At 24.8% G+C, this 14250-nt stretch overlaps 2 protein-coding genes across 5 annotated transcripts in view; one reads left to right on the plus strand and one right to left on the minus strand.

Annotated features, from left to right (window-relative positions):
* LOC107457364 (uncharacterized) overlaps positions 1 to 14250 on the plus strand; it is an 84096-nt gene that overhangs the window by 10785 nt on the left and 59061 nt on the right. Inside the window, exon 1 of one of the 4 annotated variants that reach the window (XR_015434790.1) lies at positions 11329 to 11552. The exons of 2 other annotated variants lie outside the window; for them this stretch is intronic. Coding sequence is in view for 1 of the 2 variants with exons in the window: in XM_016075512.5 (XP_015930998.2) it covers positions 11490 to 11552 (63 nt within the window). In the remaining variant the exon portion in view is untranslated. Of the gene's footprint in view, positions 1 to 11328; positions 11553 to 14250 lie in introns of those variants that run through there. One more of the 4 variants, XM_016075512.5, reaches the window with a different exon arrangement.
* Positions 3472 to 14250, minus strand: part of colt (carnitine/acylcarnitine carrier protein colt, mitochondrial) — a 31637-nt gene continuing 20858 nt past the window's right edge. Inside the window, exons 6-9 of the mRNA XM_016075517.4 lie at positions 9042 to 9114; positions 8790 to 8899; positions 6349 to 6473; positions 3472 to 4445 (exon numbers count right to left, since the gene is read on the minus strand). Coding sequence (XP_015931003.2) covers positions 4383 to 4445; positions 6349 to 6473; positions 8790 to 8899; positions 9042 to 9114 — 371 coding nt within the window. The 3' untranslated portion in view covers positions 3472 to 4382. The remainder of the gene's footprint in view (positions 4446 to 6348; positions 6474 to 8789; positions 8900 to 9041; positions 9115 to 14250) is intronic.

The following is a 14250-nucleotide window of genomic DNA, read 5'->3' on the forward strand; positions in this document are numbered from 1 at the left end:
ACTGTAAGAGTTTTAAATCCCGAGAATATGATTCTCTATATTTAATTTTAAAATGGTGTGAATGTTTAATTTTTAAATGTTAAAAAATGTTTTTTAAAATGGTGTGAATCTTGTGAATAAGAATTCTGATATTTAATTTTAAAATTTTGCAAATACAAATTCTAGTGTATAATTTTCATTATGTTTTACGATTTTTTTTCACTGTATAATCTTTAAGTCACTTGAACACTTATCATAATAGTGGTTTTTAAATCATAGGAATACAAAAGGATATATTTTATAGAAATTCCTTGAAAATTAGAAACACAATCTTAAATCGTGTTTGAATAGGTAGGGAAAAGCGTAAAAAACAAATCTTGTTTTCTCGGGAAATTGGAAGAAATTAACTTCCTTTGAAAAGTTGGACTTTTTTCTTCATTAACTTGGAGAAAAACTCAGCCTTTAAAGTCAAATGCAATGACTTATTTATTTTTTAAATATTATGTAAATGGAACCAGGCAGCAGTTAGATAATATAGACGTACATCGCGTGCGGATATATGGCAGAGATTCTGTAATTTTGCGGATACTTTTTATTTATTGTAAGATGATAAAAAGTATCCGCAAAAAAAAAAAAAAAAAAAAAAAAAAACTTTGAACTGTCATAAGTTTTGAAAAGCTTACCATAGAACATAGGCCATGATCATTTCAAAATTTTCAGTCTTGAAAATGGTACAGGCAGTTTCAGATATCAAAATTATTAAATATTTACATCAAGGGGAACGTAGTTTACAGTTGGAAAATTAAAACAAGTAATTAATACACATAAATTCTTTACAGTTTAATAACATAAAATGTTTTTGAATAAATTTAGCAAATTATTTAAAAAGGGTTTAAATTTAATGTTTTCTCTCTTGGATTGCTCGATTTTGGCAATTAAAACTTATATTTGGTTGTCCACTTTACACTGCAGAATATGTATCACTGAAAAATACCCATAAATATCACTAATTTTAAATAATATTTTTAATTATATAAGTAATTTGTTTAAGACCTTTGCCATTTACAACCTTAATTTTCATTTTTAAACACTGCATAGTTATAAAACTGTAGATTTTCTAAATGCGTAATAGGTCACCTCTATCCTGAGTCTTTGTAGCAAATATTCTAGTTATAATATATGTATTAATTTTGAAGCAATTAAGTATGTAGTCAATATTAAAATTTTAAATAACACTATTTTAGGAATTTTTTTATTCCTATTTTTGATTTATTCAAAAAAAAAATTGGCCACCAAAATTGAAAAGAATTCAGAAATTTTTTTTATTTATTTCAAATTTCTATAATCTTTTGTTTGATGCAAAAAAATTTTTTTTTTTACCTACTTTAAACTTATGATTTTGTAATATGCTTTAACCATGTATTCGATTGCAGCCAATAATGTTTTGCAAATTTTCTAATTTATTTCGCAAAGCATATGAAGATGAAATTTGTAAAATTATTTTACTGTCTAGAAAATCAATTTGAAAGAAAAAAAGAGCTAATATAAATTTTTTCTTAATTCCCTATTTTCTGTAGACTTCTTCACAATTTATTCTGATTGAATAAGTATAAGCCTTGAAGGTTATCTGAATTTGCAAGTTAAGATAATTATTTGCTAAACAATCTTTTCATTAATTATTAATTCTCATTAAAAATTAGTACATTTTTTTTTCATATTTTATTATTTGAACTTGTTTATTATTAAAAATTAGTTCATTTTTTTCATATTTTATTTTTTAAATTAGCTCAGTTCAGGAAAAATAAACATCTGCTCATAATTCTAACATTCAGTATTCTTTTTTTCAAAAAATATATGCAATTAGTCTTACAGTTTTTTATCATATTGGAAATTGTAACCATAATTCTTATTGTATTATAAGCTGGCATTACACTGTGACTTACTGGAACTCCATGGTTTTCAAAATTGTAGTATGAAATATAGCTGAGACTGAATGGTGTATAAACTGGACTATTAAGAGTTACTGTACTAGAAAAAATTCGATATTTTTTTGAAAAATAACCTTTACTTAGGAGATTCTCATTTCTTAATGAGCTAGGAAAAGATATTAAATCTCTTATTTTACATTTAAGTGAACTTTCCTTATTGCCAATTAGTTCAATGTATAAACAATATTTTGAAAAATATTCAGCTATTAAGCTTCCAAAGGTTTAAAATGGGTGACTTTTTTATATTTGGATTAAAATTTTGTTTATATTTTCTGCAAAATATGAATTTCTTAATATTATTAAAGCATTATTTGTAACAAAATTATTATTTTTATTTTTTACTTTTATATGCAAATATAAATATACTCCATGCATAAAATATAAAAAAAATTTTTAATTAAGAAATATGTAAAAAGATACAAATGTTTTAGGCAAATACTTTTTTTTAACATACAAGTTAGCATTAAAGATAATCCATAGGTAAAAATCATGTTTCTATCTGCAAGCAATCCAAATCCCAGTTACATGAGCTACACAGGAAAGCAATATTTTATAAAGTATCAAAACAGTAAGTGAGCTTTTTTACATAGTTATATTTTGTTAGATGATAAACAAATATTTAATAAATGTAATATTTCCTATTATTAAATATGAAAATTCTGTAACAGTCATTTCTGACTGTGAGTGATAAATACATTTTAAGAATGAATTTTTCGAGAAAATGTATTTTAAACAAAACTCTTGTTTACATTTTATTTATTTATTTTTAACTTAGCTTCAAAATATTTTAAACATGATTGAAAAACCAATAAATTTTACAAAAAAAACATGAATTTTCTTGTGCTTCTACTGCGAAATTTAGTATTTTTGAGCTCTTGTATTATTGTCCTGCATCAATTTTAGTTTTGAAATATTTTGTGTGCACAAAACAGAGTTAAAACTATTACAATATATGTATAAATTTAATGGTGAGTCTGAGATGTGAATTGAAGAAAAAATTTCTTTAACTTCTATTAAGTTGCAATAAACTTTTATACTTAACAAAGTTGCATAACTCAACTTTTTCATTTTCTTAAAACTAAGTATAAATAATAACAAAAGACCTTTCTAAAATTTTACTCTTTTAGAAACTTAGTAAAACCTGAAAATAATTTAGGTACATAATTTTTATTTACTAGATAAAACTTATTTTCATATTGAATTTCACTTATTTTAAAGCACATTTTTAATGCGCTTAAAAAACTGTTTCCTCCTTACTTTCTGTTTACTAAGAAAAAAAAACTTTTGTGAAATGTCTGCTTTAAAAAGAGAAAAATTTGAACTCAGAAATTTTAATTACAGGATTATTAATCAAAGATCATTATTGTTCTAATGTCTCAAAAATAGTTATGATATCAGCATTGTTAAATATCGGGTCAAATTTGTCTCATTTATTAAATTTGTTTCTTTTTTAAAAAAATAGAAAAAGCTTTTACAAATGCAAAACAAAAATATAAACAGACAATCTAATAAAAATGCATTTTATTTCATAGCTATTTTTATTATTACTTAACAAACAAAATTTGATCCACATTAAATTATAAATTTCCTAAAAATGAAATTAAAATATAGATGTATATAATAAAAATCCTATCTGAACAAAACAATCAAATTTTATTTCAATAACATCCAAAATGAAGGAAAAATATTTAAATAGTCAATACGGCTAAGATTATTTTTTATAATGCCCATCTTTAAAATAGTAACACAACAATTCAATAATAATATACATTGATATATATATATAAGAAATGTAAAAATATACATAAAGTATATATTTTACATTTCCTTCAAGTTCATGCATAATAATCATAACTCTATTCCAGTAAATTATTTTTTTGTACTCAGTTCAGTGCAGCAAATACTATACATAATTTCATTTACATTAAAGGATTTAGTTTGTAAAAACAATACTCATGCATTTAAAAAAAATGAATTTCATTTTATAAAATAATTTGAATTTTCAAAGAGATATTTAATTTAATAAAATTATAGCAGAATGCATACAATATTGGTGAATGGTCATTATTACATTTATAGCAATTAGATATAATTTATTAAAATAAAGTTTGATTAAAGAAGACATTAGACATGCAGTAGATAAGAAAAGTATTATAGAAATTTAATTTTAAGAAACAATAAGATCATTACTTTTTCAAATTATAGATTTATATAAACATATTTCTCAACAAATTGTACGTAATAACTCACAAAATTACATTTTTCGTGATAAAACTTTCTTACCTACAACATAATTTAAAAATTTGTAAATAAATATAATATTAGCTAGGTATAAAACTGTACAAGGCACTAAGGTTTATCAGTAAAATATTTTAAGCTTAAACAATTTGAATTATTTTATAGACTAGTTTATCATCAAAGATTAGGAGCAGCCCAATTCAAGAACTTCATAGCTAGTTCATAACCCATAAAGCATGCCTGAAAGAAAATAACGCAAAAATGTTTAATGAAAATGATACTATGAAGATAAAAAGGTAAAACACTTTGTAGTTTCAAAAAATTAAAACTGTAACATTCAATTATTTTGAAATATATAATGATACAATCTTAATAACATAACTGAACTTGTAATGATTAGTTTTAATTTAAATATTTTTGTTATAAAGAAGAGTTAGGCAAATCTGGGATTTTGAGATAAATCACTGCTGTCATTTATCAGAAATCACACAAGACTAATTGCAGGCAGACACCAGAGATGTATAAAAGACAGTGCAGACCATTCGTTAGAAAAAATGTTATAAGAAAAATTTTGATTTTTATACTATAGATGTTTGTCAAGAATTTAAAATTAAACTTTTATTTTATATTAAAATTGAATATTTTAAATGTGATGCAAAACCTAAGTATTTCTGTTAAAAGACATAGTCAGATAAAATTGGGTAATACTAAAGGCTATAAGCTACAGGCTAAGCCAAGTCAAAATTGCAGGAAGGTTGGATTCAGTGCTTTAACTGTACAGGAAGGGTAGGTATTTTGTTTAATTTCATTTCTGTTCTTAAATCTGATGAAGTAACTTAATTTACTAAAGGTTCCAAAGATATTAAATTCAAAATTATTTATATATTTCTTAATTATTAAATGCCTGCATCCTTATCAGGGTAAAAATATTATTATATTAATTTAATGCTAAAAAATTATCAATTCATTATTTCAAAGTATACCAAGACTAAAAAATTTATATTACCTGAGTAAATTAAAAATTATGTTCTGACGTGTATTTTAGAGAAATACATTAAAATACAGATAAAGTACCCCTCTAATTTTAAGTTAAATCTCCTTTTATAATGTAGAAAATCGTCACTATGGGGAAAGGAGAAAAGAATATTTTATAAGAACTAAATGTTATCAAATTAAATTAAGGCTCCTTTAGAACAATTTACGTCTACTTCTATATGAGAACAATTTTTAACCAAGCCTCCGTCGAAATTTTGTAAGCCGGTCAACAAGCCTTATTAGCCAATGTACAAACCCTGGCTAACAGGGTTTATACATTGACTGGTTAACTAATTAAGGGTAATTTTTTGTAAACATAGTTTATAATAAAAAATCATTCATTGTTTAAAAAAAATATTATAATGAAAGAACATTTGTAATTATCACAGGTCTTGTTACAGAACATTAGACATAATTCTGCTCCTGGAACATAATGTGGAAGACTAAACTAAACTTCCTAACTAAATTTTGCAAAGTTTGCAATAATTTCTCATTTTAGAAAAATGAGAAATTATTGAAAAAATCAAAAATTATTGTAAGTGCAAACTATGATGAAAAAAAAATTTAATTTAAAGTATAATCTAAAAGAACTAGAGCTTTAATTTTTTTAAATAAACATTATTCTTCAATTTAATTCCATAAACCTCTTGTATCCAAGTATATTCATTACTAAAAACTGCAAGTTTCAATTTACTAAAAACAAATTTCCTATAAAGAATAATTTTAAATTCTTTTTGATTGAAGGAAACTATGAGCATTTTGTCTTACTGAATCGAGTGGCTTGATAAAAAATAAATAAACAGGTACTTATAAAAATGAATTTATGCTTAATAAATAGTGTTGATTTAAATAAATTCAATTTTGATCTGGAAAAAATGAAAAGGCAACAAAAAATGAAGATTTATGCTTTGGTCACTGATCATTTAACAGTATGATTGGGCGAGGCACAGTGAATGAAATCGTGTAAAAGGAAGAGATTAATTTAAAAATATTGCTAACAGTATCTATGATCATCCCTTCGGCCGAAATTCAGTTGCTGGCAAAATTACCCAAAACAAAAACGTGTTATAATATCATTTTTCGTGTAAACTACAAATATGATACTTACAGCATTAGCAGGGAAGGCCCTTAACATGACTGGAGTGGCACCTTTGTATAGAGCTCTGACTCCTTCTTCTTTCATGGCATGCTTGAAAACATCTCTTATACCATTGGGATAAGTACCTTCAGGAGCTGAGACAATTTAAATCATCGATTAAAAGATAATATTAATTCAGTAGTTCAACTAAATGTTATCTTAAATATAACACTATTTTTTTAAACTTAGTATTTCAAAAGTTACAACTCAGAAATAGATTAAACTGGCAATTTAATCAGTAGCAAATAAACCACTGATAGTTAAAAAGTTATATGGACATAGAAAATTTTCATTAAATTATATTTTTCCCCTGATATAAATTTTATTGGTCTATTAAACATTTGTTATTATATTTTAATTTTTATTATCTAAAAATATAAAATTGAGAGATTCTACTTTCTATATCGATATTTTGTGCATAACTGTCATTTAAGATGTTAAAATAAAGATATTGGTAAAAACATTCAACCAAATTTGCACAAGATAAAAATTTCCAACATCTTTTTCAAAATTATTAAAAGAAGCTATGATTAAATAAGTAATATAAACAACATAATTAATGGGTATTTACTTCCTAAGTGTGGCAAAAAATTTTCTTAATTGTATCAAAAAGAGTTAAAATTAGTTAAGTGAAGAAAAATCAAAATTAACAAATTTTTTTTATCATATGGCCATAGATGGCAACACAATAATATCAAATGATAATAAGTGGATATTGTTCCAGACAAGCAGGATGAATGAAGTTATTTGACTAAATTAAAAACATAACTTCCAAAGGCAATAAAATAGCTAAGTTATAATGTTATTTCTACTGAAGGAAATGAAAATATTGTATAACGTAATAACTGCAATAGTGGAAATTTAACTTACTGAAGTTAAAAATAGTCTATTAAATGTAAAAATTAATTCACTGCAGTACAAAAGTTTTAAGGTTAGTTAAGTTTACAGTTCCATTGACCAGACAACTACTGTAACATACTCCTCATTTGTAATGAAATAAGTATTATTCAAAGAAAATAAATTAAAGCATTTAGCTAGTAATTGAGAATCTAAATTTTTTTTAAATTGTTTATTAGCATAACTAGTCAAGGAAAAAAAATATATTTCTTAGAGAATTATAAAAAAAATATATTGAGAATATATTTCTTAGTTGAGAAATAATAAAACCTAATCAAGAAATAAAGTTTTCTTTGTATTATTTTTTTCTTATATCTAAACCAGTTTAAATCGAAATACATTTTAATTTTCATTTAAACTTAAATATTTCTTTACAAATATATATATATATATATATTCTCAGTTTTTTTTAAAAAGCTCACACATTTTCTTGAACAGAAATGTAAATTAAAATGTAATTGTAATGAAGCAAACAATAGATATTTAAAATATAGATATAAAAAATCCTATGAATACTTAAAACTATATAAACACTTTTAATTGTTTTTTTAACCCAAACTAGAGAATATAAGAGAACTAAAAAAAATTTTCAATTAGGCCAGTAACATATTGAATAAGATTTATTCAATTGTTCTGGAAAATAAAACTTATAAAAGATGGTGAAATCTTCTAACATTATAAAGGGCTTTAGTTAGATTCAATGAAAAAATAAAATGATTTATAATAGAAAAATGTAAATATAACATGCTTAAAAAGCAAATTATTATAATAATTATTCAGTGCTGTAAAAGCACTCTTATAAAAGCAGATGAATATAAAAATTTTCAGCATTTACAATTTACTAAGTTCTTCCTAGGAATAAAAAAGGGTAAGGTGCTTCCTCACAGAAAATGGCACTCTGTGTTTTGAAAGGATACTCATTTAATATTATAAAAATTTATCAAATGTGTAATAAACTGAATTTGATCCTCAACGGTTTTTAAATTACCCTCTTATACTATTTTATATGCTCTCTCATTAACAAAATAAGAGAAAAATGTGTAATTTATAAAAAAATAACTGTGCACAAATTTTTTCAAAAAAAGCAAACTAAAAAAATTAATGATTTATAAGCACCTTGAAAGCTTTTTTCTATAATTTAAACTGAAAATTATAAGACAATGAACATATAAAGGTACATTTTTTTTAAAAAAAATAGATATATTTATTCAAAAAATTATTTTAAAATATTCTAAAAAATTGAATATATACCCGTGAAAAGGAGAAACTTATAAAAATTTAACCAGTTGAGAAGAGTAATCAGAATTAAACCTATAAACGCAGAAAAGTTTACTAGAGTGTAATTATTATTTAAACAGTGAATTAATTTTTTTTTAAATGGAATATGAAGAAAAAGGCAGAGTTTTTAAGGGATGGCAGCTTATTTTTACAAAAAGAGTGCATCAAAGGGCAGGCAGCCCTTCTAAGAACACTGTAATTTAGTTATCAGCATAAAAAATTGATAAAATATATACCAGTTTGGAGGCGTGACTTCAAAACATCAGCAGGTATTGCAACAGCCCAGTTGCAAATCCCAGCGCAGCCTCCAGCAAGCAGAGTTCTCCCAACACTGAGATCAGAACGACTACAAAATTAAACTACAAATTACTACTACTTTCAACCTAAATGCTACTTTTATAGAGAACAATTACGTTACTACAATTCATTTGCACAAAATATAATCTATCATTCAGTTTTGATTTATAAACAAAAATATATAAAGATACCTTTTCCCTGCCGGAGTCATGACTCTTTGTAGCCATTCATATGACATAAAGTACATACCACTTGCTGGTATATCTAAAATTGAAATATCCACTATTTATTAGAATATATTTCATAAATATATAATGCAATTTCGATCTTAATAACAAAACATTTGCATGCCAGTTTCATAGATACCCTTTGATTAATAAATAAACAAAATTCAATAAATTTTAATAATTATTTGAGTATATCTTATGTTAATTATTGAAAAAAAAAGTAAAATTTTCAAGGGAAAAGAACTGAGTGAAGCAAACCAAGAAATCAAGGAAAATATAATGGATAAACATATAAATAATTAAAATTTTATTTCATATGAAATAACGTCATATAAATATTAAAATTCTAAAATTTTAATAATGAATTTTTAAACATACAGTAAATACAATGATGTATAAATTTTAACATCTCTATGTTAGCTATAGGAGGTTACCATTTGTTTCAGTTACTCTTAGAAATTTAAATACCAATAGTCAAAATGCTCAACATATATGAGTAACTCTAAAACTGGTACTAAAGGCAACAACCAAAAGGCTTAAATAAATGATTCCAAGAAATGGAAGAGGTAAAATATATATTTTTAAACTAACCAACTTGATTAAAAACTTCTTTCGCTTCAAAAATATACATATTGGAAGTAACAGTCAACATGTTTCAAGCACTTCATATGCCAGGCAAGTCTAGAAAATGGATGGCTTGAAAGCATGTTGACAGTTATTTCCGATTTGTATATTTTTGAAGTGGATGAAGTTTTTTAATCAAGTAAAAATAAAGCATTTATAAATTATACTTTCTGCATTCACGCAAAGTTAGTCCAAATAATGTCATGCAAAATATATATATACCAGGGGTTTCCAACTTACATGAGGTTGGGAGCCGCAATTAAAAACATCAATCAAATGGCGGGCCGCAACTTTATCAAGTTTTTATATAGGACTCTTTTATGTTTGAAGGAACATTAAATATTACAGTCAAATTTTTATCAAGTTGTACAAAACAAAAATATTGAATTACAAATCATAATACAAAGTAGATTTTTACATGAAAAATATTTTTTTTTGCACCATTGGTGTGTTAAATTTCACAGAAACGAAGAAATTAGGCTTTTTTTAACAAAAAAAAAGTATTTTAAACCCATGAAGATTTTTTTTTAAATGTCCGCAAAAAAATAACAACTAATATATTTTAGTTTGCGGGTCACAAAAAAAAGCTTCACGGGCCACCAGTTGGCAACCACTGATATAGTAAAAAAATTAAAAGTAAACCAAATTCCTCAGTAATTTTTCTTCTGATAAAAAAAGTAAAAGTCAGTAGTTATAAGGAATTAATTAAAATCCCTATTCCACAGTAATTTTACCATGAAAAATTATAACCCTTATTCTGGAAACATTTTACTTTTTTCGCAAAAAATATTATTCACATTCTACAGTAAATTAACTTTTTTCATAAAGAAAAGATAAAAAGTAATTTTACTTTTTTTTTTTATAAAAAAAAGGAAAATTCAGTAGTTATAGGGAACTAATTAAAATTCCTATTCCACAACAATTTTATCATCATAAAAAATTATAATCCCTATTCTACAGTAATTTTACTTTTTTCATGAAAAAGTAAAATTTAGTAGTAAAAGGGAATTAATTAAAATCTATATTCCACAGTAATTTTATCATAAAAATATATAGGGAGTAAAATAAAATCAGTTACAGGGAGTAAATTAAAATCACTATTCCATAGTAATTTTATCCCCATAAAAAATTAGAATTCATATTCTACAGACATTTTACTCTTTTCACAAAAAATATTATTCATATTCTACAGTTTTTTTACTTTTTTCATTAAAAAAAAGTAAAATTCAGTAGTTATAAGGATATTATTAAAATCCCAATGCCACAGTAATATTATCTTTAAAAAAATATAATCCCTTTTCAACAAAAATTTTACTCTTTTCCCCAAAAACCTTTTCCCACATTCTACAGTAATTTTACTTTTTACATAAAAAAAATTATGCTGGGCCATAACATAAACAGTAACATAATCCTTAAGTTGTGATCAAAGGTCTGGATTCAAATACATTTCCTCAGTCTAAAAATATAACCAAATTTCTACTATTATTTCCTTTTAAGTATTGTTGAGAAACAATCTTATTATCTGAGGAGGAAACAAGAGTATGATAGCTTGTAAGGACACAAGAAAATGATTAAAAAGGAAGCATAGGAAGGGGTTTGATCTTCAAAAGCACAGGAAACAGGAAGTGGCTATTTCCGTAATCAAAAACACAATTTTGGGGGCATCCATTAATCCTCCTCTACCACTTGCACGTGTAATGGTCAATTGTTTTTTTAAAATGTGATGAGATACATGTGTCCATTTTTACAACCAGATTTGAATGTGAGTCATCAATAAATACCACAAGAATGCTTCACCCTAAATCATACTTAGTACTCTCACTTTTAATTTGGATATCAGAATCATATGAGGTAAGTTGTTGATAACAATAGATAAGGATTAAAATAAAATACTTTCTATGGAGAAAAAAATAACAATTTGCTGTTGTTGCTTCAATAGAATTTTATCTTAGAAAAAAATCAAATTGAGCAATTCATATAATTTGGATATCTCAATAATTTAAGATAAGTTGTTGAATATAATTGCAAGGAAATCAAACACTATCTGCTTGAAGAAAAAACTTTCCTGCAGTTGTTTAAATTTAATTTTGTCTTAAAATTTCAGTTTGAGTCATATATAATTTAAAAAATAGAAACATTTGAGATGTGTTTTTGAGTACAATTGCAATTAAATGATTTTGAAAAAAGAAATCCATTTATCTAAATAATAGTATGATTCCTAAAATCTAAAAATATGCTTCCTTAACTGGTTATGGTGCCACTTTAAAGGGTGCTTTTTAGTACAGAGTAAATATTAATTTGCAAAAACCACCAATAAAAGGAAATACCTCAATTCCCCCTGGTATAGAGCTTCAATAAGTTAAATAGCTATATTTTACTTAAAGCCCCTCCTAGGAACATTTTGATAACTCATTTTCTTATGCTCTGCCACCAGCTTTTGAAATCAAGAATCATATTATTTGCAGTCAGCTCTTTAACAGTTCAGAGTTACTCTCTCTTACATATACCGTCTAAAGAACTGCCCTCTGAATCACTCATTGTGTGTCAACAAAATAACAAGTCTTAGCTAAATAATTAATAGTTATGTTTGTGCACAATTTTACAAGCAACAACGGTAGCAAACTAGCTGTATATTTAAAAGTTTATTCCGAGAACAGGTCCTCTCCAAGATATGGCATGTTTTTAAACTAAATTCAGATTTCACTGAACAAAATATACTTAGGAGAATATGAATTTTTTATATCCCAACTAAAATCAAAAATATCAATTTTTTAAAAAAAGTAGTGATGACTGATTTTTGAACTTATCGATCCAATTTAAATAATAATAACTTATCTATACTATATCTTTTTACATAGACATTCAACAAATTTAAAAGTATAACAAGATACTATAAAATAATCTTTATTTCTGCATCTTATATAAATTTGCAATATATATATATATATATATATATATATATATATATATATATATATATAACGTCGTTGCCGAGTGGAAGGATTAAAACAGGTCATAGGTCGGGAAGGAGGGTACAAAATTTATTTATTGATTATTAGACAAGAGCAGTCATGAGAATGAGTAAAAGTGCACATGAAAAGTTGCGCTCCTTGGTTATATGTTAGGGAAAATCTTGCAAAGTAAAATCCGTAATATGTCTTAATTTAGGGAAAGAGGGAAATCTTAGTAGTTGCTATTGGTTTATGAAATAGATCGAATGTTTCCCATGCATAGCAAAGGGAAAAATGTCCTGCTCTTAATTAAATGCATACTTGAGCCAAAAATAGATTTAAGAACAGGATGTGGCTTTTAAAAGTGTGAGAAAGTATTTCGTTTAGAATAATTAATTAGGATGAAGTTTTATAGCAAAGAAACTAACATAAAAAGATTAATTGAAGTTTTTTATGTTACATCCCCCCTCGCCAAAAATGCTTAGTTACAAACCAAAAATTTTGAAATTATCTATTTGCAAAATCTTCCCTATGGTAGAAGCACATTTAAAATAATCAAATTTGTAATGGTAACAATATATAAAAGTAATATAAATTATATAACATTCACATATGTTCTCACTGTAAAAATTTTAGCACAATCAAAAATCTGTAGTAGCATTATCAGCAAATTTAAAATTTTCATTTTCAACAGTTTTTTTTTTTTTTTTTTTTTTTTTTTTTTCTGAATTAACAGCTTTTTTAATTTCAAAAGTATTTTGTTTAAAAATCACAACACATCTTTTTCACTATAAGAAGTATTCTTCATAAAAACACTATTTAAGTTAACTCTTCAATCATGATAAAAAAATTTATAAACATTTTTAAAAATGTGCAAGTTAACATGTAAAACACAAAAAACAGTTTTACAGGAAAAATTTCAATCTGGAATTAGGCTTGAGTGTTGTTTACCTTTTTTGAAAACAAAATAGAATAAAAAATCTCACAGTGGTTGTTATTCTGAAGACCAAGACTTCAGTATTGTCTTTGTTTCACTTTATTTATTATTTACCTGACATATTTATCACTTTAATAGCAAAATATCTGGGGGAAATTTTTTTTTTCTTTATGTCCAAAATTTGCCTTCTGTAACATATTTTCTTTTCTTTTTCTCTCTTATTCTTCCATCTACTTTCTTTTCTTTCTACTTTCTTTATATTTATTTATTTGTACTTTTATTTTCTTTCTTGGTATTTTTATTGCAATTATTAACCCGGATTTCAGGAAAAATGTAAAGACAAATTGCTTTTATAATCAGAAAAGGTGATCAGTCTTCTCAGATTTTACATTACAACCCGTTTAACACAATTTATCGCTAATTGAAATCCAAAACAAGCTTTCAAATTTAATATGGTATTAAGGTAAATCAGTTTTTAATTTTTTACTGATCTAGCTATTTTCCTTATTTTTAATCTGAAGTGCAAGTTTGGTTTATTTGCAAATTACCTTTTTTTTTTAATTTATATCTTTCTTTTTTTCTTTTTGGACATAAATTTTTTTCTTTTTTTTTTTCAAAAAATTTTCGTTTGGATTTTTTCTTAAGTAATTTTTGTGCAGAG

Source organism: Parasteatoda tepidariorum, chromosome 6 (genome assembly GCF_982258835.1).
Source record: "Parasteatoda tepidariorum strain Cologne lab strain chromosome 6, Ptep-v5.0, whole genome shotgun sequence".
Lineage (NCBI taxonomy): Eukaryota > Metazoa > Arthropoda > Arachnida > Araneae > Theridiidae > Parasteatoda > Parasteatoda tepidariorum.